Source organism: Vanessa atalanta, chromosome 12, assembly GCF_905147765.1.
Source record: "Vanessa atalanta chromosome 12, ilVanAtal1.2, whole genome shotgun sequence".
Lineage (NCBI taxonomy): Eukaryota > Metazoa > Arthropoda > Insecta > Lepidoptera > Nymphalidae > Vanessa > Vanessa atalanta.
Genome location: NC_061882.1, coordinates 9,530,300 through 9,557,537, shown reverse-complemented (window position 1 = coordinate 9,557,537; position 27,238 = coordinate 9,530,300). Strand labels below are relative to the sequence as shown.

General features: G+C 32.2%; 3 protein-coding genes across 3 annotated transcripts; 1 reads left to right on the top strand and 2 right to left on the bottom strand.

Annotated features, from left to right (window-relative positions):
• Positions 1–422: 422 nt before the first annotated feature.
• LOC125067791 lies at positions 423–1,683 on the bottom strand. Its single transcript, XM_047676558.1, has 2 exons — positions 1,374–1,683; positions 423–607 (listed from the first exon to the last, which is right to left on the bottom strand). Exons 1-2 carry the CDS (start codon positions 1,572–1,574, stop codon positions 467–469), a joined length of 342 nt encoding a protein of 113 aa, XP_047532514.1. The 5' UTR covers positions 1,575–1,683; the 3' UTR covers positions 423–466.
• A 7,176-nt stretch (positions 1,684–8,859) lies between these two features.
• Positions 8,860–11,294, bottom strand: LOC125067721 (probable E3 ubiquitin ligase complex SCF subunit sconB). Its single transcript, XM_047676448.1, has 3 exons — positions 11,189–11,294; positions 10,563–10,777; positions 8,860–9,076 (listed from the first exon to the last, which is right to left on the bottom strand). The coding sequence occupies exons 1-3, from the start codon at positions 11,290–11,292 to the stop codon at positions 8,991–8,993; spliced, it is 405 nt and encodes a 134-aa protein (XP_047532404.1). The 5' UTR covers positions 11,293–11,294; the 3' UTR covers positions 8,860–8,990.
• A 5,348-nt stretch (positions 11,295–16,642) lies between these two features.
• Positions 16,643–25,575, top strand: LOC125067720 (TP53-binding protein 1-like). Its single transcript, XM_047676447.1, has 11 exons — positions 16,643–16,938; positions 19,096–19,220; positions 19,305–19,338; positions 19,411–21,514; positions 21,950–22,103; positions 22,401–22,491; positions 22,564–22,725; positions 22,977–23,170; positions 23,302–23,456; positions 23,606–23,825; positions 24,246–25,575. Exons 1-11 carry the CDS (start codon positions 16,884–16,886, stop codon positions 24,576–24,578), a joined length of 3,627 nt encoding a protein of 1,208 aa, XP_047532403.1. The 5' UTR covers positions 16,643–16,883; the 3' UTR covers positions 24,579–25,575.
• Positions 25,576–27,238: the final 1,663 nt, after the last annotated feature.

The following is a 27,238-nucleotide window of genomic DNA, read 5'->3' as shown; positions in this document are numbered from 1 at the left end:
CAGGATCGATCCTGGTCCCTTTGGCTATTGTCGTCCCCACTCCGAACACAAGTGCTTAAAAGGAGGATTAGTAGAAATATTAGCAATTCCTTAATTAATTTGGGGCATTGCTACTATTTTGTAAAAAAAAAAAAAAAGAATTTGACTGAAAGTCAACGGATTGAACATTTAGTCAATTGCTTTAAATTAAGCAGTCGATCGAGCTAAATGATGAAATTATATTTTTGCATGTTGTTTACACCTTAAAGACATTTATACTTTACACTTCGAATGTTATCTATATATATCATTGTTAATTTTAAGTGTTTAGTTATAAGACGATGGTATGACTATTTAAATAAATAATTCTTGTATAAAAAATTTAAATGAATAAAGCGTTCATTGTTAATATGTTTTAGGGGATATTGAAAGTAAAAACATTCTAATTGATGTATTCGTTTATTTTCGTGACCATCTAATATCTAAATTAGGCGAAAATGTTGATATCGTAATTAATTTCATTACCGCGCGCGCTTTTCATACGCAGCGTAACGAAGGAGTAGCCGAGTCCACCCGCTGTCACGTTGGCTGACGCGCTTGAGTTAGATAGATCATAGGCGAGAATACCCTAAAGACAAAGAGTTGTTAAAATAAAAAATAAAAAACAATCATATCATTAAGAACTCATTTAAACGTATAGTTCGAAAAAGACAACTCTAATAACCTTTTTTAAAAAAATAACCTTTTTTAAAAAAGCTACAGCGTACACATACCCATATCATATTTAAATTAAATTGAATTAACGCAAGCGAATTATGAATAACGTCTATAATTTTTATTAATTGTATATATAATGTTATACAAGCTTTTGTCTTTTGTTTATCTATCTTCAATTTTTATTTTTATTTTTGTGTGTCTGCATAATTTTATTACCAGGCAGTATCACAATTTAAATTTGGTGTTATTTGCCTTCTTGCGATTATGGAATGTCTGTAAACCACCAAGTAAATACAGTATGGATATACTATATTTACTTGGTAGTTGAGTTTTGTACAAGCCCTCCTGGGTTAGTAACACCGAGTCATGATAAAATCTACCGCCAAACAACAGTACTCAGTATTCTTGTTTGACAGTTGAAATGTTCGGAAATTTAATTGGATATTTTGGGCACTAGCACCTGGTGCAATATAATTTATTTGTAAGCAAATAAGACCCAAATCTCCTCAAAAAACAAAATATGCATTTCTAATATCATATAACATATTTTGTTCAGTAGTTCCGTAAAGGACGTTGACTACAACCAGAAGTCCACGCTTACAGAAGATTAGTTTGTATCGTTATTGTGAATCCACAGTCAACGTACTTAATCAAAAATTTTGTAAAAAAAGATTTACCTGAATAGTACGCCTGTATCCGTATGAAGGTGGAATGGAAAAGGTGATATTTTCAACGCGTTTCCTCAAAAACTTGGAGCTGTAACGCGCATTCTTATGATACACTAATTGCTTGAATACATTTGTGCCCATAAACGTGTGCGTACATTCTACTATCAAAATAGCTGCTATTAGCGCAGAAAAAAATATACACAGCCTCATAATACTTTTTGGAAATCAAAAAAAAAAAAAAAGAGTTTCAGATTAACGTTCGAAACTTGAATGTGAGGAAATAAATAAATCAGCCTTTTTATGTTCGAAATATTATCAAGTGCCCGGCTGAACATTATTATTCATTAGGTTGTTCATTAAAACCAGTTAATGTTATCAAAATGCTGATAACGATGTTAGTGATAAAACATTTTATAACTAAATATATTATACATTTCATTCTAAAATAATATTATAATAATAATATATATAAAAACCGAAGTAGCTTATAAGGTTCAGTTAAAGTTTTTTTTTATTCATTGTAGTTTTTCTATGCAAATGGACCAACTGACAATAAGTGGTCTTCAAAGCACATTGATATTCGACAACCTCAGTGGTCGAGTAGTGTGTACTCCGGTTTTCATGAGTACGCCACTATGAGGTCCCGGGTTCGATTCCCGGCCGAGTCGATGAAGAAAAAGTTCATTAGTTTTCTATGTTGTTTTGGGTCTGGGTGTTTGTGGTACCGTCGTTACTTCTGATTTTCCACAACACAAGTGCTTTAGCTACTTACATTGGAATCAGAGTAATGTATGTGATGTTGTCCAATATTTATTTATAATAGATAAATAAAATATAAAATAAATAATATTTATTTTATATTGGCTATGATATTGGTTATTGATATATTTAACGCCTACAGCGACAATGATCCATTAACATTGAGACCCAATATGGAACCAAATGGCTAATAATAATCAAATCAAACTCCTTTATTTAATATAGAAGCATTACACTTACTTATTGATTTTCAAATTAAAAAAACAAAAAGGAAATACCTAAAAATAAACGCAAAGATTTTTTTTTTCTTGTCATATGTAAAAAGGAACCTCTCTCGCGTGTGTTTGTGATTACAGACAATACAAGCAAACAATTTTGAAATTAGAACAGACCGATATTTATTGATTCAATTTAAATTAAAGTCTGTATAAAAGATTCAAATCGCCTTCGAATAAGAACTCAATCGACTTTTGAAAACGCGACTTTGTTGATTCTAAATTATTATAAAAGCTGTATAACTTAATTCTTACATTTAAATTGAAATTACAAGCGTATTATACGAAACAAATTGAAGCTAAACAGATGAAATAGTTAAAAGTTCTGCTCCGATAGTTAGTAATAACAATATGTTCGTAACTTCGTGATCGTTTAATCAAAAAGTTTTATAACCTGTGGTCTGAACTACTTTGTTACAAAGAGTTATTAATGAGTTAAATAAAATGTTATTACGATAACATATTTAATTGAATAACAGCCTCACCATTTTACTAAACGGCGCCGCTCAACCAACTCACTAAATAGTATTTGCCAATACATATTTCGTTCTTCATTGTTTTAGACTTTCGATCGTGATATTGTATTCCTAAAAAAAGATCACAGATTAAAATAAACATATATAAAAATAAAAAAAAATATTGGAATTAGTTTTTATCATTCTTTGCCTTTTTTTACAATTTAAATTGTCGAAATTCCTCTAAATTGTCCTTCGAGTTGAGTGTCGATTGGAAATCCGCGGTTGGTCGCCGATTCTAAATTCCAAGTTGTTCCAATGATGAATTGTACGTTGCTTTTTTGGATGCTCAAAGAAATTCAGACTTCAAATTGTATATATATTTTTTAATTTAATTTATTAATTCAGAAAATTGATAAGAAATGTATAATTCGTTTTCTAACATTATATTTGATATTATACATCAATAACAGAGTCCTAGTTTTGAGGATTTATAGAATTGTAAATAATAATACTATTATTTGAAAGTAATAAAAAAGAATACGTCACATAAAATAAATAATATCTTCGTTTGAAATCGGAAATATGTAGTAGAGCATATTTCCAGTTAAGTACTCTTCAGCATATTTAACTTAGTGTGAGTGCCCACATAAATACTCTTATTAGCTAAGCAATGTAACTTACACTACAACAGCTTAAATCACACACTTGCACAGTAGCGAAAAAGAGTGAAGCGCGTCATCGTGCATTGGACTATCCATACAAATAGCTGCATAGCTCATAAATTTACTAGTCGTCCTCTACCCATGTAAAATTTGTAGGACTGTACTTTTATACAATATTTAATATTACTCTCAAATACATTTTGTGAAAAGAATACTAATGTAAGTACATTCGTAAACGAAAAAAAAATAAAAGTAGTTACGTATTTAACTGCCTACCACATAATGCTTTTTCTTCTTGTATATAATATATGTTATAAATATGTTCTATTGTCAAAATATTACTTCTTAACATTATTATCATCTGTCCGGCAATTTATCAGTTTTCGCGATATAAAAAGGTCGTAACGCAAATGGTCTATAAATAAAGGAAAAAGACAATTTGCTTTCTTGTTTTACTAATATTTGGATTAATTTATTGTATTCTTTACTTCCACTTATATTCTAAATATAAAAGAATAATAAAAAAACATGATTAACATAATTCATATTTTTTTCAAAAGTCATTGTTTCTTTTAGACCTCAAGTAACACTTTATAAAACCAAAAAGTATCCTGAAATCTTTCAAAAGATAAAAGTGAAGAAAAGACAGTCGCAGGAAGGATATACGGAGTGGATATCAGAAAGCTGTAAGTGCACTTCCGGTGAAAGCGGCAAAGACTCCGGCGGATGTGTCAATTTGACGCCATCTTGAAGCTGGAGATGAGGCTCGGAAAGGATTTTGATAGATGAAACTTGACCTGGATGTTTCAAGACGCTGTTTTATCTCGAGTGGTGACGTTAAATAAAACTGCTATTTCCAAAAATAATTTCATTGATAACGTTATGATACGAATTTCTTTCTGAATGGATTGTTTTTTTTCTTGTTGCTTTTTTTGCTTCTATTATCTACAAGACTTTAAGTTAGGTATTCATAAAAAATTTTTTTAAGTAAACGGTTTTATTTAACTTATATTATGTCCTTTTATTCTTTAGGCCATATTTGGTAATTGAATTTTTACCCCTTCGTATTAACCAATTGATCTAATATTTGTTACACACTTTTAGTTCTGATAAAAATACAATTAAATTTATTCGTTGTCATTATAAATCCAAGCTGGCCGCCACGAAATGGTGGATTACACTTTTTTTCACAACCCTCACAACATGGGTTTAATGATTTGATAATTAAAAGGCTTTATTAGTAGAATACGTACTGTATTTGACTATGAAAAATTCAAACTCTAAGATGGCCGCCGATACAAAATGGCAGATGTGATATTCGCTTCAATCCACTTAATATGACAAAGGGACATCAAACGAAAGGGCTTTATAATTGTACAAAGTGTTTCGAGATAGCGGATTATAGAGTTTAGACAATTCATAAATTATCATCTTTAGCGGTATACTGAAATAGCTTGCTTAACTCAAAATAAAACGATATCTCTTGTGTTTTCTTATAGTATTTTAAAATAATTATCGTTAATGTTTACACGGCGCCCCATATAATTATGTATCTCCACACACAATTTCCCGCCATGACGAGTATCTGTCAAAATTTTATGATACAGATTAAAATGACAATACTATAATAAAATTAATATAAAAGTGACAGATACTCATCTGTAGTTCACAGATAAAATAAATCATACAATATTCAATACCAAGTATCACATTCTAATGGAATCTTACAATACCACCCAAGTTAAGGTAAAAGGTTAAAGCACACCGAGAACCGTTCATGTAGAATGAAAAATCTTCTTCTGGAGTATTAAAGTGCTGTTTACAATAAAAAAAATTGCTGTTGCAGTAAGTCGATTAATTCTTTGTAATGGTTATGCCTTGAGTATATACACTGCAAAAATTGGACAGCCAATATACATCTATAAATATAATAAAATTGGAGTGTATGTTTGTAATAGTAAAATAACCGCCTTTTACTAAATGCATATGTATGTATGTATACACGGTACCAAAATATTTTTTTTTTACATTTTTTGCTTGTATGTCTGTTTGTTCTGGCAAATCTCTGGAACGGCTGGATTTTTACGGCACTTTTACTGGCACAGCTGATGTAATAAGGAGTAACTTAGGCTATTTTATTTTAGAATTATTTATAAAATAAAAATTAAAACTTAAATTCAAACGCGCACGAAGTCGCGGGCACAGCTAGCATTAAATAAATAGAAAATATTAAATATCTCGCAATATATAAGCATCACAGGTACCGATGGTTTTCATCGTTTGTCAATATACTTTTTGATAATCGAATATTTTATCTAAAAGGTTTATTTCGAGTTTATTTTTTATCAAAAACAGGTAATAATGTACAATAATCATATTACGTAATAATTCAATATTTAAATAATTTGACTAAAATTTATTTAAAGATTCTTATTTTTGTTGTCGTCTGGATCGAAGTTTCAGAATTTACATCGGCTGCTAATCTATTGTTGACCTTTTAATTTTATATTTATCTATAAGCCGTGTGGAATAATATTTCCGGTTGGATCTCCCATTTGAAGTATTATTCTGAATTCCTCTTAATTTTATAAAGTATACAATAAATTTCGAATTCTAATTTAAATAAATTAAAAGTAAAACACACTTTTATGGAAATGCGCTCAAAAAATATAATCTTTTACACTAAAATTTTTATTGTTAACTTATAAGATCAATTTTCATTTGACACAATTTATCGTATAAAAGCTTGTCGCGAGATTTAAGTACCTACTCGTATTTACTTAGTTTGAAAATTTTAATAGATACATATATAGAAATTATTGAATTTACTTGTTTATCTACTAAATTAAATCCTTAAGAGACCTTGGGGACCTTATGAGGTAAATTTAAGTAATCTCAATATTAAAACGTAGAACTAAGAATATCAGAAGAATTTATGGTAATTGCATATACTTGGAGACCATATGTTTGACGTGCGATTCGGGCTAACGCTCTGAGGGTTATGATTCTACTTATACTTATTTGCGATTGTATAGGAAATTCGACTGGACTATTGAGCTCTTCTCAGGGTGTGAAGGTGATCACATCTTCCGCAATACAGCGCGAAGCCCCCCAAGTATGCAGATTACGAGTTAGCCGTGACTAAAAGTCTAGTAGTGCGGGTTCGCACCAGATTACTTCGCCGCCATCCAATTTAGACGAAATGGGAGACGAGCAATACCCCACGAAGGAAACTTTTTACATAACCTATTCGGTTCGGTTACGAGTAACCTATCAACGATAAATAGTATTTTTCTATAAGCACTAAAAATATTAGTGTTCTGTGCATTAGTAGTTTTATGTCGATTTGTGCGTATAAAATAAAATATTTATTAATTTCCTCTTTGTCCAGCACCGGAAGTTACCTAATGATACAATAGAAAAATCGCTTTTAATGTAAACGTAGTTTTACTTAATCATATTCATAAAGAATTAAATCAAATAATACGTTGTAAGTCGATAAGAAGTCGAATAATTTTTAATGTAATAATTGATAAACTAACGATACAAATAGATATCTAAGGCAAGTGAGATTCCTCTAGAAGTTTCATGAGCACTAGTTGATTTTAAATTAAAAAAATATATACACATGGAAGCGTTTACGCATTCGTATCCAAGTTTTTCATTTAAGAAACCTCGCATCTATCCGACCATTGGCATCGAAGCTATAGAGAACTTTTAAATTCACAACCATATCTCTTTTCGCAAACACAAAAAGATTTTGCGAACAATAAAACCGCACCGCGTTAGTGTGGACTCATTGTACCGTTTCAGTTTCCACACGATATGCGTAGCGCCGCGTGGCGTCCGTATATCACGGCCGCGGTTCACACATGAAATGTTTTACCAATTTAGTCCCGGTAATGCGACGTCCTATTGCTGTAAGCTTCGCTCTGCATTTTGCTGTATTATAGATATTAGCATTGTGATAATCTATTTTATTTTAGTTACAATTTGTTCACGTATAAATAACAATATAATACTTTGCAGTAAAAGAGGAAATAACTTAGATATAACTTATATAGATTACAGTATATCTTTTTTTCTGGGCACCTTACATTATCAAATGTAATCAATTAATTTGTTGCACGCACTAATGAATGGCAGTAATAAGAGCCGAGATGGCCCAGTGGTTAGAACGCGTGCAACTTAACCGATGATTTCGGGTTCAAAGCCAGGCAGGCACCACTGAATTTTCATGTACTTAATTTGTGTTTATAATTCATCTCATGCTCGGCGGTGAAGGAAAACATCGTGAGGAAACCTGCATGTGTCTAATTTCAATGAAATTCTGCCACATGTGTATTCCGCCAACCCGCATTGTTGCAGCGTGGTGGAATATGCTCCAAACCTTCTCCTCAAAGGGAGAGGAGGCCTTTAGCCCAGCAGTGGGAAAATTTACAGGCTGCTAATGCTAATACTAATGAATGAGTATAAAAAAGGTCATATAAAATAGTAGGGTACCTAGCAATGACTCAATACTTGGTTTATTTTATTTTAAAACTATCACCTGCCAAGTTCTGCTGGCGGACCAAAAAATTACAATTCAAATATACGACCACCAAAACCCCACTCCTCTCCTTCCTCACCTCACCGCAACACACAACTTCCCTCAGTTTATAGACAACAAGTACAAGATTTTTTTTTTTTATGGCATTGGTTGGCGGACGAGCATATGCATATGGGCCACCTGATGGTAAGTGGTCACCACCGCCCATAGACAAAGGCGCTGTAAAAAATATTAACCATTCCTTACATCACCTATGCACCACCAACCTTGGGAACTAAGATGTTATGTCCCTTGTGCCTGTGATTACACTGGCTCACTCACCCTTCTAACTGGAACACAACAATACAGTGTACTGTTATTTGGCGGTAGAATATCTGATGAGTGGGTGGTACCTACCCAGACGGGCTTGCACAAAGCCCTACCACCAAGTAAATGAGATGTGATGTAAATGAGATGTGATGTAAATGAGAAAGGTTTAAAATGTCTTAAATAATTCTTGTTATATTTATATGCAACTATAATTGTAGCTGTGATATTGAGATGAGCAGAGAAGAGTTTGAAAGTGGATTCGAGTGGAGTGTGTTCAGATGAGGGAAATAAGAAGTGAAATAAATAAAATAATTCGTTTTTGAAATTTTATTTTGTTATTGGTACTAAAGTTTACGCATTTTACAAATTTAATGGAGTTACTGTCACTTTAACATTTTATTAGGATTCTCTGGGTTGCAAAACACGGTCCAATTTGTGAAGGAGAATATCGTGAGATCAGGTGTCAGATGAATACCTGCCACTTATGTATCTAACAACCCGCATTCGGGTCTAGTCGAAAATGCACACAATGATCCCGTTATCAGAAATAATAAAAGCGTTGTCAGTTGTTATGATTTATTATATCCTCTGAATTATACATAGAACTATAAAAGTTAAAACAATTTGAATCGCTTCGTACATAACACTAAATCCTCGCCGCCTCTTTTTGATTTACTGACAGTTTTTGTCGTTGATTCCACTGAAACAAAAACATGTTGATTATAAGAAGAGAAAATTCTTTGGTCACGAAGAGTTTAAATACAATTGAACGCAAAGTTTCGACGCAAAAGTAGCAAAAAAAAACATCTGTCACGTGTGATTTTTGATACATAAATGTGCATCGGCCACGTTGAGTAACGCTGTACAAAGTAATTTTCAACATCTCAACTGATGATAAATTCACCCTACTGCGTATATTAAATAAATCAAAAAAAGAATTTGTTACCACGACCTTACTTATTTTTCTTTATAAAATACCTAAGCGGACGGGATTACGGGCTACCAGATGGTAAGTCATCACTGTCCATAAACGTTGATGCCGTAAGCTATTTTAGCCATTTATTACAACGCCAATTCACCACATTTCTTGAAAACAAAGACATTATATTCCTTGTTTTTACCGGAAAACAACAATACTAAGAACTGCTGTTTTTTTTTGGTAGAATATGTGATAAATATATTCTACCAAAAAACAGCAGCAATATGTGATAAATGAGCCGAGATGGCCCAGTGGTTAGAACGCGTGCATCTTAACCGATGATTTCGTGTTCAAGCCCAGGAAAGCACCACTGAATTTCATATGCTTAATTTGTGTTTATAATTCATCTTAATGTATCTAATTCTGCCACATGGGTATTCCACCAAGCCGCATTGGAGCAGCGTGGTGGAATATGCTCCAAACCTTCACCTCAAAGGGAGAGAGACCTTAGCCCAGCAGAGGGAAAGTTACAGGCTGCTAATGTAATGTAGATTGTAGTTAGATCAGTGTCGTAATGACGACCTCCGTGGTCGAATGTTGATTCCCGGCCGAGTCGATGTAGAAAAAGTTAATTAGTAATTGTAACATAGAAAGCTGTCTGTATATGTACAAACTTTACTCGACATAAAAATACATTCGTGACGAATAGCTATACTATGTCAAAAGACTTGTTTATATTTTTTTATCCTAGCCAACGATAACAAATAATAGTAAGTATGTATATATACAATATATACACAAAAAAATAATTTAAATTTACAAGTAGACTCATCGTTAAATGCTTACTGTATTATGCATGTATATTTTGATATATTTAAACAAACAATTTGTTGTAATTATTAACAATAAATATGGTAAATACTATGGTTAAATAAATTAAAATAAAATAAGTGCCCTTAACTACGTTGCCAGTCAAATGTTTTAAACGGAAGAGTTCAAATATTGTAATGTATATTTGTACTACTCATTTTTTTATATTATTTTGCTCTGGAATTAACGTTCATCAACTTATTTTCAATTTAAAACTATCTGTAATCTTGACATTACCGTTCAATCGTTTGTGACATTGGCGAAATAATCTAAACCCACAGATTGTTTCGTTTGAAAAAAAAATACTCGTCAATCAACTTGTTATAACTCCCGGTAAAACTTATTATAGTACGTAATTTATACTTATTCACATAATGAATAATTTAAATTTTCCTACCTACGGTCTTTCCAACAGGTAAATAATTTTTAGCCGTCAACTTCTTCAGCAATCTCTTGTTACGCCTGTGAAAATTAGCCATTTTTTCCGAACCCAATTTGAAAACTAGTTCGAACTGGTTAATACGTTTTCTTAATTTCTTATTGACTATAATAATCCTTTTCCATGTTTTACTGGCGTGGCAAGCGTTACGAAGGGATACCTTGTCTAAATATCTATAGCAATTGGAAAAAATAGACATGTATTAATTTCTTTGTTAAAAAAAGCTGTGATTTTATTTACAGGCGTTGAACATTTAGTAATACTTTTACTGAATAAACTATCAAAGTGACGTATTTTATCAATAATATTCAGGTTATGATAACATAATTTTTTAGAAAAAAAAATCTGTCTTCTAGAATTTGCCTTAATTTTCATAGTTACGTTGAATACTATACATGAAAAAAAAAACATATTAAAAAACACAATTGTACCAACATAACAATACATAAAAAATCCTTTACATTTAAATCGAAATACCCTGCTTATGTATAAATAAAAAATAGCACGTTGCGCACGCTCGACTAATCGGATTACTCTATATACATACTAAAGTGTTTCTAAATTATACATGGAATGAAACTTACGAGAATATTCTCCAAGAAACCTCGAGAGGCAGGCAAGAAATGGCGTCTCGACGCGGTACTTCGAATATCTTACTGCCAAAAACAAAAATCCCTGTGTCGAACATTGTGTAAGCTTACATTATGTGGGTAGATAAATATTTATTCTATTCACGTTTCTAAACCGAAATTGCCTTGTTTTGTTTTGAAACCCATTAATTTTAATTATAATAATTCTTAATGATTAGATATATTTAATAGAATACACGGAATAACTTTTCAATTATTCATGATTTTGTACGGTATCTATTTTTATTTTTATATAACTAAGGCCTTAATTTATTTTTTCAATTCCTTTTCATAGTATATTTATTTTGATATAAATGTTTAAATTAAAAAGAGTTTTCTTATAATTTGAAAACTATATAATGCATCTAAATATTTTTATACACATCTCTAAATCGTAATTTTTCGAAGTATAAAAAAATAAATAAATAAATAAATAAATCCAGTTGGAATCATTTTTTTTTTCAAATATTTTATTATTAGCGAATGGATAATGAAATAGGGATCTCGCCACACCATAGAAAGAGGTTTTATATATATTTTTAATTAATTGTAAAAAATAATGCTTTTAACAAATTAGTAAAAACCTAACAAAGGACAAAGCGATGAACTGAATTAAAACGTTTATTTATGTTGTTTACTGTTACAGTATAAATTAAGTGAATACTTTAATTAACTCTCAATGCTTTCAAGAAAAGGAGCTTTTTCCTCTTGTTAATTGTAAGAATTTATTACAAGATAATAAAAGTACCATTTTGTTTAAGGTTTTTATTATTTTTATTGGCCATCTGGCTTTAACTCGACATATATAACAATTATTATCTACAGATCATTCAAATCCGTTCTTTGTTTGATTAAAATCAATCCATCTAAGCATCTGTCTATAATATTTTCGAATATACAAAATATTCAAAGTATCATTTCGACACGAATACACTAAACCAAATTATGAAGTGCTGCTTATTTACCTATCATCATAGAAAACTTAAGCCTGATATTTGAAAATGAAAACCGTTAACAAATCAAATGTGTTATGGGAGACAGCTAATCTGTTCTTCTACAGATGAAAGACACCTTTTTGCAAAAATAAACTTTTTTTTTGGCAAAGGTATATTTTGATTCAATTAAATGTTTAAGAATGTGTTAATTACAGCACAGCAATCATATTGTATTAACTTTTACAAACACAAGCTTTTATTAACGTTGCAATGTACGTTTGTTAATCTGTTTTGGTCAATTGTTGCGAGCTGAATTAGAAGCTATTATACGACCGATTTGTTTTTTTTAATTTTTGCTAGGTTTCGATGACAATGCGTATGGACTGGGAAAGTGGCAGTTTATTGAATCGTAGTAGTTCAGGTTCAGCTGTTTTCCTATTCTACAAACGCAACGATCCAGTTGCGGTTCGGTCAAAGTTAGATTGGAATATAATCGAGATCGTTTCGTAACCGATACATAAAATTTGTTCCTCAGTTATGACTAAGTTAAGGTTAATTTTTATGAGGGGATATCATTACAATTTTAAGTTAATAGAATTAGCCCGCTGATTTTACTATGAAAACGAACTACTTATTTATAAAATAAAAGTATATCTAATTTAACAAAAAACTTAGTAATTTTTTTAAGTACTATTTTAATTTCATAAATGAAATCGTATATTATTAATTTCATTGCACGATTTATAAAATAATTATAAAACAAACCGTTTTTTTTTTTTACTTTTACTGTTTGCTAAGCTGTTGATATAATGTTGTCTTAGATTTTCGTGATTATTACACATTGAAATAAAACTAGTTTTTTAACGGATTTAATCGCGTATATTAATTATTTTATTTTAACATCCCAGACAGGAGTCTGCCCGTGACCACGAACACTGCAAAGTGCTCGAAACGTCGGGATGTTAAAATAAAATAATTAATATACGCGATTAAATCCGTTAAAAAACTAGTTTTATTTCAATAAACTGTTGATGTTCGATACATAACTTATAAGTGTTAAATTATCGTAGTAGATTTTTTTATCATAGTAAATAGTCTATACAATAAAGGCACGCTGTCTATACCATACCTTTGTATTATGGTTAAATTATTGTAAAAGAAAGTTATTTGTTAATTAACTGCTGCTAGTTATTTGTACGGTGTATTTATATAAGTTGTATGTATCACTCTCGAAATTAATTAATAGCGTTTTTCTTTATTGGTTAAGTTAAGAATGAAAGTAAAACAATACAGTAATGTAAGATAATATTATAACAATGTTCCCGGTTCCAGCGTATCCAGAAGAGCGCTTAAATTTCCCGCCAATGTTTTCTTTTTTTTTTATGTTGCCCGCTTCAAAATTCGTAGCGACAACATCATATAAAGTTTCAACCTTATCTTAAACACAAAAACTCACGGGTGTAAGCATTGGTCAGGTCTTCGACGATGCCCAAAAAAAGTTTTTAAGAGATCTTCTGGGACACATCACAAGTACACCAAGGCTTGACCATCATTGGGGTTTTATGCAAGCTCACCCTAATTAACATAAATTAAGACGCCCGCGCCGGTGACGTTGCATTGAAACGTAATAAATATATAAAAAGTCTATATATTGGCCACGTGTCGTTTGATCTTTTTGTATGGAATCGTTGTTGTTTTATGACTAACTTAAACTAGTGACTCGCCCGCGAAACTTCGCGCTTATTCAAAAGATTTTTTAGGAATTTCAAAACCTATTAGACAGGTTTTGCTAAGATTTCATTTAATTGGAAACTTCAAGTCACTCACAGTATTTAAAACGGGATATATACCATGTTTTTTACCAATGGTTCGGCCCGGCTTCCAGAAGATGTGGTGACCATTGGATCGAGTTTCATAATGCTCAGATACTCGCGACAGAACGCCATTACTTACCCCGACTGGTACGAGAAGCCATTGAAATCACAAAATATAGTAATTTCAATAGGGAAGATGGGTTTCAACTGTCGAAAGTATGGAATCCAGTGATAAAGTTATGCAAACCCTTGAATAATAATATAAAAAATTCGCGAATCGATACGGTGAGTTTCGTTTGTAAAACACGGAATCGAGTTTCGAGTGCAAATAAAACAAATAGTAGGGGTGAAAGTGACAGTGGTAGTGGTAACCAGTGTTTACGCACCAAACGTACGAGAAAGGAGGTAGTCCGATATGGACACTTCTAATACCGTCAACATCTACCCGCAAACGTCAGTCTCATGAACAAGACATTCGTAGATAATGTCGAAATATCGAGCTCCACCAAATAAAAATAAAAACATGGTAAATATCCCGTTTTAAATTCTGTTAGTAATAAAAATAACCATGTTAATTTAAAAAATTTCAAGTCACTCATCTGCATTTGGCGCCCAAATGATGAAACCTTATTCAAATGTTTTTTTTTTTCTTGTACTGCCGTAGCTCTCTAACCGGCCTGTACCCTAACTTTTGTTCCGCTCTCTAAAATTGATTATTTGTTAAATTGTAATAATTTGGCAAATAGCAATAAAGAATCCTCTTTAATTTTCTGCACATCAACGACTGGAGCTCTTAAAAATGAGACCATAACCGTTTTTTTATGTGCAGCTATCGTCCCATAATCACTTGAGACGAAAATCGGCTTACGCTATTAATATATAAAAAGTTTACTCGATTGGTAATTTGGTAGAGAGTAAGGAAATTAGACTTAAGGTTAAGAGAAGTATCTCAGATAGGTCCTCATTTGAAAATGCTGTCTAACTGTGTACCTGTGTCATTGCGTTTCTTCTTATTTCACTCTTTCATTCCCACAGTGCTACCTAAAATTCTTACATTATGTTTTTTACAAAAATAATTTATGCTCCTGCTTGCACACGCACAGAAGTTTTATGAACTAATAATAGTAAAATAATCTTGTCAAGCTTCATATATTGATAGCTGCTGCAACAGATAGGTAATACAATATCTAATTAAGAATCCTAAATTCCTTTACTTAATAACTTACGCAGAAAATTTTATGAAATATATAGTATAAAAGACGGATTACTTTGTGTTGTTCAATTAGTTGTTAACGTACTTGATTATGAAAAAAGGCAAAAGTATATAAATTAAAAAAAAGTTGAAGGCAGATTAAAACAGACAGTTGGATAACTCTACATCTGATTTCCTATGCCATCGATTAAACAAAACTTGATGATAAGCTTTAGAATGTTCCCTAAAAGTAAGTAGATTTTATCTTTTTAAGTGGTAACCCTAAGTCTACATCAAACTTTTACGCTCCTGTCAAATGTCAATAATAATATGAGTATAAATAATTCGACCGCGAGGTGATAGCCGCCAAAAGATTCTTCCTACTCTTTGATTATGTATATGTCTAGATAGGCAGTCACAGCTGATATCGAGTCTTAAAAAATAGTAGCCAACAGTTGGCCGCAGAATATAAGCAAACTAGTAAAGTAGTATGATGCTTGGCGAATTTCATCCTTAGCTGTTTACGCACGCCAAAATAAAAATGTTCGTTTGTTGTAAAATTGTAGTTTTTTTGAAGCGCGAAACTATACATATTTAAATAATCTAAAGTCGTACTATAATGCGTTAAAAACAGCGTTTATTATTTATATTAGCGTATTCTATATATATTTTTTTAATACGAAAAAGTATACCATTTTTGTGGCATTGAAAATTTATGGCGTCAGTTTTCGATTCTTGTATTTCTTTAAACAATTATTATTTATATATCAGAAAAGTTTATTTGAAATTTACATAAATCTGTTTTAAAAACAGTAAGTCGTAAACGATAACTAGTGGTTTCTTCTACGCATTACCTATCCGTATCCGTAACTATAAGTCATAATCACATAGATTATTTCTGCTAAGCACCGCTAGGAACGCTAGGTGTTCTTCTCATGTGACGAATGACTCTAAAAATCCTTGTATATTAGCTTATAATTATACTAAATATACTTACAATGTCAGTATAAGAAAATTACCTACATAATAACATAATGTACGACATCAATAGCTAAACATGAATGCTACCGTCAAAAACAGAAGATAAAAATAAAAATTACAAAATTTTAATTTTTACAATTCTTAGTGCGCATGTCACAGAAACATTTCGATATTACAATTATAATAATATATTTTATATAAACAAAAGTAAACAAAAATATTATAATTTTAAGTGTTTGATTTGAGTTCAATTTTATGAACTTTTATAAATTGTACAACAAAAACAAAAATTTAAATTTGACATGATAGAGAATGAATGTTTGCAAAATTTAATTATATAATTTTAAAATAAATTATATAGGACAGACTATTTTCCCACGTTTTAAAATTAATTTTAAAACAACTGTGGAAATTAAAATGTTTATATTTGTTCTATATTAAGTATGTTTTGTATAATATTTAGCTTAGTTTGGCAACACAGGCCAAATCAACAAGCGGCCGTGCTTCATTCACCTTTTTGCAAAAATATAAAATTAGGACTTTTTAAATTGTTTTTGCAACTTTCTGATGACTTTTATTCCTATATATTTCTAAAGTTATTCTAGTGAGTGTCAACTATAGTCTCACGTATGGAAATACTAGTAATTTTGGCCGATTTCAAGTGACAGATGTTTCTTCGCTAAAACGCGCCAGTTTTTAATCAAATAAAGTGAAACTATTTCTTAAAAATGGAGGATACCAGTGAAAAGCTCGTTGATATTCAATCTACAACAGGAGAACCAGGTAAGCGTGATATTTCCTCCACCTATCGTTTATAATTTTTCGGTATAGTTTATGTAAACCGACAAAGTTGACTAGTACGACTAGTTACGTTTGACATACTACGGTTTTTGCATTATTGGGTATTAAATACCTTAAAAATCATTTCAGTGCTTTAGTTTCATTATAAAACGCTAAAATATCGTTCATATTTAACTCCTAATACCGTTATAACAACATTTACAGTTTTACTGCGTAACAGGATTAACATTCTCATTGCATCTTAATTTGGTCGCGTTATAATCTATCCAAATATCAATAAGCGCACGAAACCGACATGGAGTACAGAGCGTACATTGAGATACTTCATAGCCATTACGAGAACCATTCGATATAGGAAATAGATTATCTAATATTTTAACTCTTGTTATATTAAAATTTCATTATTATTGTCTAAGAATAAATACTTCATACAAATTTGTGTCTTATTATAATAAGATAAGGTATACATCTTTTTAATGTTTGTTTTAGGTTATGGAAGAGATTATTACCCATTATAAATATTGTGATTTAAAAAAACTTATTTAATAATTTTTTTTTAATAACAAAATATTAGTCCAAGGTACATTATGGTTATTACAAGTACAAAAAATAACATAAAGGTTATTTCATACAAATAACAAATTTAAAATCCTTAGCCTAGTCAATGTCATTGATTTTAACCAATACTTACCTGTAAAAATGATGATGATGAATTTGACCTTTTCTTAATATTTTAATTCATTTTAAATAAGAGGTTATATTGAAATGGAGTTAAACGCACACATGCAACAGCACTTCAAAAAAAACTTACAAAGTTTTGTCAATATGCATTGGTCACAAATCTTTTTAATTTGATGTAATTATAAAGGATTGCAATTAACTTATTTGTTTATTTAATTGATTGTTTTTTCTTTCTGTGTGTGAAATAAAGTAATACAATACATAGTTATAAAACATATTCCCACTAACTATAATAAAATAATATGACTATTTTCTCTCAATTCGTAATTGGAAGTTACGGGTTCAAACCAAAACAAGCACCACTAAATATTGCACAGCCTAAGCTGGCTGGAATGTATTTAAGTGAGCTTTTGAATTTTTTCTAAATTCATCTCTTAAGGAGGGTCAATAAGGCATATAATTGTATGGAAATTTGTTAATCTGATCTTACAAATATGGAAATTTGTATTTAGGCTTGTATCTATATAAAACTCTTTTTATTTCACTGATAGCTTATCAAAACAAATGGTTTAATTAAAACTTTAAATAAAACAATTTAGACTATGAAAGAAATCTATTTTATCTTTGTACTTATCAATTTTATTAAAAGACTGGGAACAAGTCCGGACTATGCATCATCCAATATATTTTGTTGAATACAAAGGTTAAAATGTTTATATCTTATTGGTATATACTAAAGATTTTTTTTTACATACTTTGCTACTGCATTAAAGATTACATCAGCGTAATAAGTTATATTTCAAATAATATATAACATATTAACACACTATATAATAATAAATCATAATGCTCTTTGATTTTGCTAATGTTACATATTACTGGGGTAATATATCAGATAGGGCTTGTTTTTTAAGTAATATAATAATGTATGATTATATTATTATAATATGCACATTTCATGTAGGATTTAAGCAAGATATATTAATGATTTACTTATCAGAGAGTACAATGTTTTATATATATGAATGTCTCTGTCAAGATTCACTTGGTATCTATGGTAAGCTATGTATAAAGATGTTAGGGACGTACCCTAATACCTTAATGAGAGGATATCTATATATATATGCATATAATAACTTCTAAACGGCATATAATAACTAATAACAATCCAATGACAGGGAAAGACAAATAAAAAACTAGGAGATTGAATAGATAATGTCTTTGGATATGTAACCTTGAATAATAATCTATGGTATTTGTATGTGGCAAAAATATTTTTAGCAAAGTTGTTATTGTATATTTGCAAGTAAAATTAAAGTAGTTATTAACAGTCAAGTGGTTTTACGAATAAATGCATTTTTTCACACTTAAGTCATTGTTAGGTAATATAAGCATTTATGTATAATAAAAGTATTTTTTGTCAATATTTGAATGATGTAGAATCAGTTATTTTTACAGGGAGTATACAAACAGTTTCCAACCCTAGTCCTGTGAAAGTTCAGGACACATCGCAAAATCTATTCCCTGAGAGTCCAGTTTATGAACCAGAAGAAGAACCTAAAGTTATAGAACAAAATATTGAGGTTTGTTTTTTTATTTTATTTCATCTGTCAATATTAGTTTTACACAGATTATGGATAAAATAATGTAATATAATTTATCCTCAGGTCGATAGTACTACAGCTGAATCGAAAACAAAAGGTAAATAATTTAAAATTTGCTTAATATTCCAGGGTAAAAACTATATTTGAAATAATTCATGACTTTTTACAGATGACCATCCAGTCAGTCACGTTAAAAGAAAGTTATCTGAAGAAGCCCCTGACAACAGCGCAAAAATTCAAAAGCTAGATCTGGAAGATGAGGAAATAGCTGTCTCAACTCAGACCTTAGATAACGAGGTATCTGAGATAACGAGTGTGGCGAAACGAAAACTAGAAGATGAAATACCGTCTACATCTCGCGTTCGTACGCCCGGGCGCTCAAGTCCTAGAAAAGTTACTAAACGAAGCAACAGTGCTGATATTACTCCAAAAACACCAAAGACTAAATCTCGATCAGCTAGTGTTGATTTAACTAAAAGTCGAAACACTCCGAGCGAAATGAAACTAGATTTTAAAAAAGCTAAGATTATAGAAGGTGATGCTCATGAAATAAACTCTGACAGTTCAAGTCTAGAATTTGTTAGAGAAATTCAGCCAAAAGTTCCTGATACCATTGCGGAGGAGAATGCTGAAAGTCTGAATGATTCACAGAACTTTCAACTAGTCCTATCACCATCTCCTGAAGATAGCACTAGTGAAGATAAAACGAAAGAAACTAACTATAATAGCGAGCCAATAGAAATTAAAGACGAAGAAGAAACACTCGCTGCTGAGAAAGTTCTTGAAACAAAAAGCGATGGATATAACTACTCAGACCTGACTAATTTCACCCAATCCATATCGAAGGATAAAACTACGGACCAAGAAAGTACGGATAGTATATGCTCCGTCAGTCTAGATAGTCCTGAACATATTCCGACTGTCGCATCGAAAATGATCACAAAATTGTCAAATGGCAATTCATCAACGCCAACTGAAACAAACAATGATAAACACGGGTCTGAAGAAAATACTCTCGATATGATGAAGTTGAATGGTAATAAAGAAAAAAGAATTAAAAATGAATCGTTTAGAGCAAGTAATACGACGACACCTTCAACAATATCTCCTTTACAAAACGGACACTCTTTACCCATAAATACGCCTCAAATACCAGTTTTTGATGTTCACGTCAGCCACAATGAAGACTGCGAATTTTTATCGCTTTATGTAGTTCGAACTGATAACGATGTCGGGATGGATATGTGTAAAGAATACCAGAGGATCTCGAAACGTTTTACTATTGATCCATACTTAGGCGATGTTTCCGTAAGCACTTCTCCCTCAAGCGTGACCAGTATCGGAATGGTTAACTTACAAAACAGAACGTCATTTGCATCAAATATTAGCACAGCGTCATCATCTAGCAACCGTACCAGTGACGGAGCATTTGTAGTCCCACAACCTCCAAGGAAATCTGTATCCAATCCTTCGACTACAGTCAAAGGCTACGACTCATTAATGAAAAAACTCCAAGATATATTTTCACACATTCGGGATGCATCAGTTTCTGATATTAACCGTTCCTTGAATGATGACAAAATATCAGTTGGTATTCAGGCGACATTGTCTGACACAGGCTTTAGCAATGGTAACGCCAGTCCAGAAGAAGTCAACAAATGTGACAAGACAACTCCAAAGAGTTCTCTCAAAAAGTCGAGGGTGAGAGGACGTCGACCAATCGCTGGGAAAACTAAACGCGCTTTATTACCAACACAGCACGAAGAGGCTGAATACATGCACGGTATGAATTCTCCGGAAATGATTCCTACTAACGGCGACAGTGGAAAAATGTCTCCTGTAAAATCTCCAAAGGAAGAAAAACCGCTGTCTGCTTTAGTCGGCACACCAAAATCTGTTTCGAAATTGAAACAAAAGCGACGGCCTACATCTCCCAGACCGGCGACGCCAGTTGAAAAGGTAGTTGTGAAGCCGGAATATCCAGGCTTTGCACCAGATACGGTCGTGCTAGCTAAATGGGTGGACAAACGTTACTATTCAGGGAAAGTCTTGGAAATAACTGAATTGAATAAATATCTGATAAAATTCGATGATGGTCAAAGCAAAGTGCTTCTGGATGATTTTATAATTTTTGGAGATATGAAAAAGTTACCATTACAAGGCCAGTCTGTTTACGCTATGGTCGATGAGGAACAAAACTATGAGCCAGGTCTAGTTCTTGGAATCGAAGAGAATGAAAACGGCACTGTGACGTACCGTTGCACTACAGATGGGTAAGATTGATATTATTTATAAGAAAACATTAATCTATTCTTATAGTATACTGAAATTAGTATTTTTATTTCCCTATTACGTTTTTATTTTTATCCATTATATCAAAAATTACTCAACCGATTATAGGATTATTTCATTCCTCATGATTGGTAATATATATGATAGAGAGATATAATAATTTCGTCCTAACCACGTTCATCAATATCAAGTAACGCAAACCAACTGACAACCAACCAACACGCAGGGCATATCAGGGCAACACAGGCGCACTCACTATTCCCTCACTCATATTCCGATGAGACGGCAAATCCGACACGATTGGAAAAACCCAATAAAATTTTATCGGCTCGACCTTTGGTCTGAATCGAGGACCTCGGGATCTACAGTTTTTTTATCTAATAAAAGTCGGTATATTCGGATCGTCGTGGTTCCAGTGACACGATAGTTCTGGTGACGGCGAGCGAGCTGTACCTGACGGAGGACCAGGCGCGCTCGCTGAAGGAGTCGTCGCGCTGCCGTTCGCCCGCCGCGCCCGCCACGCCGCGCCGCCGCCACCACCGCGAGCTCGACCTCGACAACATCATACAGGTCGATGCCCGCTCGCCTCTCCGATTGCTACCATTATTGAATAAACTGATTTTGATAAATCATCACACTCGTCGAGTTTAGATTATGAGTTTTAAAATGTCTATTTCATAATGCCTCGTACTTTTTTATAAAAAATTATTAGTCTATAATTTTTATGTATATCTGCGGGTCCACAAAGCCATGTAAATAGCAGAGTTGTTATGGAGCTCCGCATAGAAGACTACATACATATATACAACATTTTTATATTTTTTTAAAGGGTGAACAACCCACGTTTATCGCTGGTTACGATTTCAGGGTCCCCGAAGCGCCCGCAGTCGTGACAAGGGGAATTCGAGTGCCAGGAAACGGGTAGCATCACCAAAGAGTCCAAAAGCATCTACCTCAGGTCGTTCACCATTGTTAGTGATTTATTAATTATTAAAATGTCCAATTATAATAATCTAATTATTTAATTTAGGTGTCAAAACTAAGAGCACCCCAGTCGGACGGAAGCGTCTGGCGAGTGAGAGCAGCGAGATGAGTGAGAGCAGCAACTCTGCGCCGCCGGTGCGGCTGGAGGAGGTGGCCGGCGTGGAGCCCGAGGTGCAGCGCACTCCCAGGAAGATCGACGGCGTTAAGGGTGAGTACATTCTAATCTATGCCATGTACGAGCGGAGTATAGCAAAACAAACATTTTTGACATTAAATTGTCGATACCATCAGTCTAGATCTTGAATAATAATTTTAAAAATATTCATTATGGATTCACAAAAAATGTCGTTTTGATAATCGTCGAAATTGTTGTGATGAATAGCTGGTGAACATAACCGGACGAGCTCACATATAAAATCCACCAATTAAATAAAAATTAACCATTTTACGTAATTTCAGCTGGACCTCTACAACTAAAAGGAGCTGCAAAACAGAATATAGGAAAGAAAAACTCAAAGCTGACGAAATTTGAAAACGACGAAGATACAGTCTCTACATTGGGACCAATCCCTAGCGCTGATAGCAAGATATTTGCGGGGCTTTGCTTCTTACTTACATGTACTGAACCACCGCGACCGGCTCGATCTGAAAAGGTATGTACCGCTACATTGAAAACTCTCTGTTATCAGTGTTACCTAATAGTCGTAGTCCGATGAATCATTAAGGACCTTAAATATTTAATATTTTTCCTAATTAATATCTAATGTCTGTAAATTCCTCTCAGTGTCAAGAAACTCGACACTACTCATCTGAAGAAGATGGTGAAACTACGTCGACTATGGCTGGTACTGACACTGAAGACCTGGAGTTCACCGATCGGCCCTTCAATAAGGAACGTCTCAAGGAACAGCTGGAAGCTGGTGGTGGTACTGTATATAGGTATGTATTAGATCAAAAGCATTGCATAATAAATAACTTTCAATGTAACACTGCTCTGTAAAAGCCATTTGTTATACTAGTAAAGCTTAAGGTGAAGGAAATAAACAGTCATTAAAGGTTTATTAATTTAAAAAAATGTATGTTTACAGTCATTTCGACGATGTCCCAAAGAACAAGTATACTGTCTGCAAGCTGATTGCACCACGTCCTTGCCTTACTGCCAAATACATCCAATGCCTAGCAGCGGATATCCGGTCGGTTTCCCACGCGTGGGTCATTATGAGCTGCACCAACAACAGACTGGTCGATGTTGACGCGTTCGTACTGCCGTCAGGCTGGTCAATACTAAAGAAGTGCTTTATTAACTGGGTTAGTTTTATATCATACTATATTATATAATACTCAAATAATTGAATGCTTTTGTACAATTAGTATGTCCTTTAACCCACAAAAGAAATATAATTTCTACTAAATATTTAAAACTTATCATGAAGAATTTAAAGTAGTTAAGTTCTTAAAAAGAGCAATAATTGTTATTCAAAACAACACTATACAACATTTAAGTTTTAAACATAAAAGGTATAAAAACTTTGAAAGTGTTTATGTCGCAATCGTAATGCATCAATTGGCCCCTTTAATTAGACAAAGATATTATGTATATCTAAACATTGTTGATTTAATAAACTTGTAATAAATAAACAAGTATTTAATATGTATGCAATGTATGATTAAATTATGTTACAAATCTTTTAATAAAAATACATTAATAAATTGTGTTCGATGTTCTAGAACCCATCATCAGGAAAACGCAACACCACATTCTTCAAAGACAAAACTATACTCTTATGTGGTGATCAAGACACATTTGTCAAATTCTGGGAACGAGTTTGCACTCTCGCCGGAGCAAACACGAGAGTCGTCAACGAAGAAGACCTGAATATGTCTGGAGCAATATGTCTAGTCACCGAATGGGATTGCCCGCATGAAGTACAGAACAAAGCAAACCAAGACAACATACCTCTAGTGTCAACAACCTGGGTCGTCCAGTGCCTGATCGAAGCTAAAGTGATCGCTCCCACCAGCCACGATAAGTTTTCATTTATGTATGCAGAGCCAGAATGATCCTGGGACTTTAGGAAAGTGCTCATTATACGTGAATATTGACACATAGTGAGTGTGCGATAAGACGCTGTGTAGTGTTAAGGATTATGACAAGTGACAGGTTGTTTCTCATTGAATTTTACCAACTGATGTTTTTTTGTTTATGCTGGAAGAATCATGTGAGGTTCGCAAAATGAAGTTGCTATATAATTATATTAGTAACAATTTATAGATTGTTTGAATCTATACTAAAAATTCATAATCTTTCCAAAATTTTGTTAATTAAAATAAAAGGTTATTTACCTACTTTTTTAAACTTGACTACTAGAATAAGGTATGCATTAAAAGTAATAGAGTTTAATTAAGTGTGGACAAATGAGAACTTATCTGTCATGCACACATATTTCCATAGACTTTACAAGACTTTAACTTATATGGACTTATTAATAAAAATATTAGCCTTAGAAAATGTTTTGTCCCCTTCACACATTACTTACATCATGTAGGTAGAAAAAGACAAAATACAATGGTTGAGGCTGAATTTTTATTAATTAAGTTATTAGCATTAAGAAACTTCATATCGTAGCCCTTCAGTGAAAACCAAAAAGAAAAGTCTTCAAAAAAATGTATACAGTGTTGATTGTATGCTACCTACGTTGACTTCTTAAAATGAACTCCAACTGTGAGTAACATTGATGATTCTCAATACTCTCATTGTCTATTATATGCAATTCAAAGCTGTTCTCATCCCTTGTCACTATTAATTAATAGAATTTTAATCCAACAGATATAAAACAATGAATTTGTACTTTACGAGGTTTACATTGCAGGTTGACGATATGTGGATAATTTAAAATGTTGTTATGACATAAAAGTTTTCTTGTATCAAAGAATTTAATGTGTGTTCTAGGAATTAATGTAAGTCTAATTGTATCTGTGACAAAATAATCTGTATCTAGGTGTTATATGAATGGAATCAGCTCATTCCATTTAGTAAATCAAAATTTAACTTATCATATGTACATTTATTATGACGTGAGTGTTTTCGGCATACTACATTCTATGCCCCATTTAAATAAAATAATACGAGTTGGAATTAAACCCCACAAGACGGGCCTTAAAAAAAGAAACCAATTCGGTACTAACATTGAACTGTGACAGTGAGCCGAGATGGCCCAGTGGTTAGAACGCGTGCATCTTAACCGATGATTTCGGGTTCAAACCCAGGCAGGCACCACTGAAATTTCATGTGCTTAATTTGTGTTTATAATTCATCTCGTGCTCGGCGGTGAAGGAAAACATCGTGAGGAAACCTGCATGTGTCTAATTTCAACGAAATTCTGCCACATGTGTATTCCGCCAACCCGCATTGGAGCAGCGTGGTGGAATATGCTCCAAACCTTCTCCTCAAAGGAGAGGAGGCCTTTATCCCAGCAGTGGGACATTTACGGGCTGCTAATGTAAAAAAAAATTGAACTGTGCTAGATATTACAATGAATGATTGAACTCTTCTGTAGGCTAGAGCGAGAACGATATACAGGGGGGGGGAGTTAAATTAACGTTTTGGACACGCACAAAGGAGGTTCTATTCTATACTCGTATTATTTATACACCCGTATCCGGAAATTAAAAAGAAAAAATAAAGGCTATTGATTATAAATCAAAATTTATATAGACATTATAATATGAAAGATTTGATGAATATTATTATCGTAACTAATATTGTAAATGGTCTCATTTAGATTATATTACAATTTAGATTAAGATGTAGAATAGTCGGTGATTTATTTAAGACTTGATGTTAAATGTTATATTTAATCTGTGTTCTTGATAAGTGACTATAACTGAGTCTACAAATCTACTATAAATTAAACCTGTCCAGTTTCCTTTGTGACGAAGCCTATAGAAAGCCTCTAAACAATATGATATAATATATTTCTTTCCATCATATCTAAAAAGAGTGTCGAGGGACACCCAGTTGGAAAGAAGTAGCTTTCACAATATATTAAATAACAGACGCAATTAAATTAATTAACAACGATTGATAATAATTCATTGACAAGAAATAAGTTTGAATAATATATAAAACCTTATATAATAGATAAAGAAAGAGAGGGCAAAACTCTTTTTCCTTACGTGACGATTTCTGCCAGATTTATTATTTATTATAACAATATTTTTGAAGTACTACTACTATTCGTAATAATAATTCAATATTATACAGTGTAATAATTATACAGTAGCGTGATTATTAAAAGAGACTGCCTTATGGGATATGTATATGACTTAAGGTAGTCACGGAAGGTGGATAAAATATCAAATAACTAGGATTGCTTTTTTTTTTTAATTCATGGTATTAAGTTACTGAGCCTAAAAAGTTTAAAAATAATTAACTTAAAGTAAATATTTTGAGTATTCATCTTTGTTTTTTGATAATTGAATTAAAAATCTAAAAATTCAATTATGGTTTAAGAGACTAGGATTTCTTTGTTTACAGTAAAATACCTCAATAGGTAATATATTAACATATATCAATGTTCTAAATTCAAAATAAATAAGGATTTTTTGGTTCCGTAACCTAAAGAATTAAATTACTCTCATAATCATTAATTGCACTACAATATATTTATTAGTACTCGAATCACATAAAAATTCGCTTACAATCTGGATAAATTGAAGAT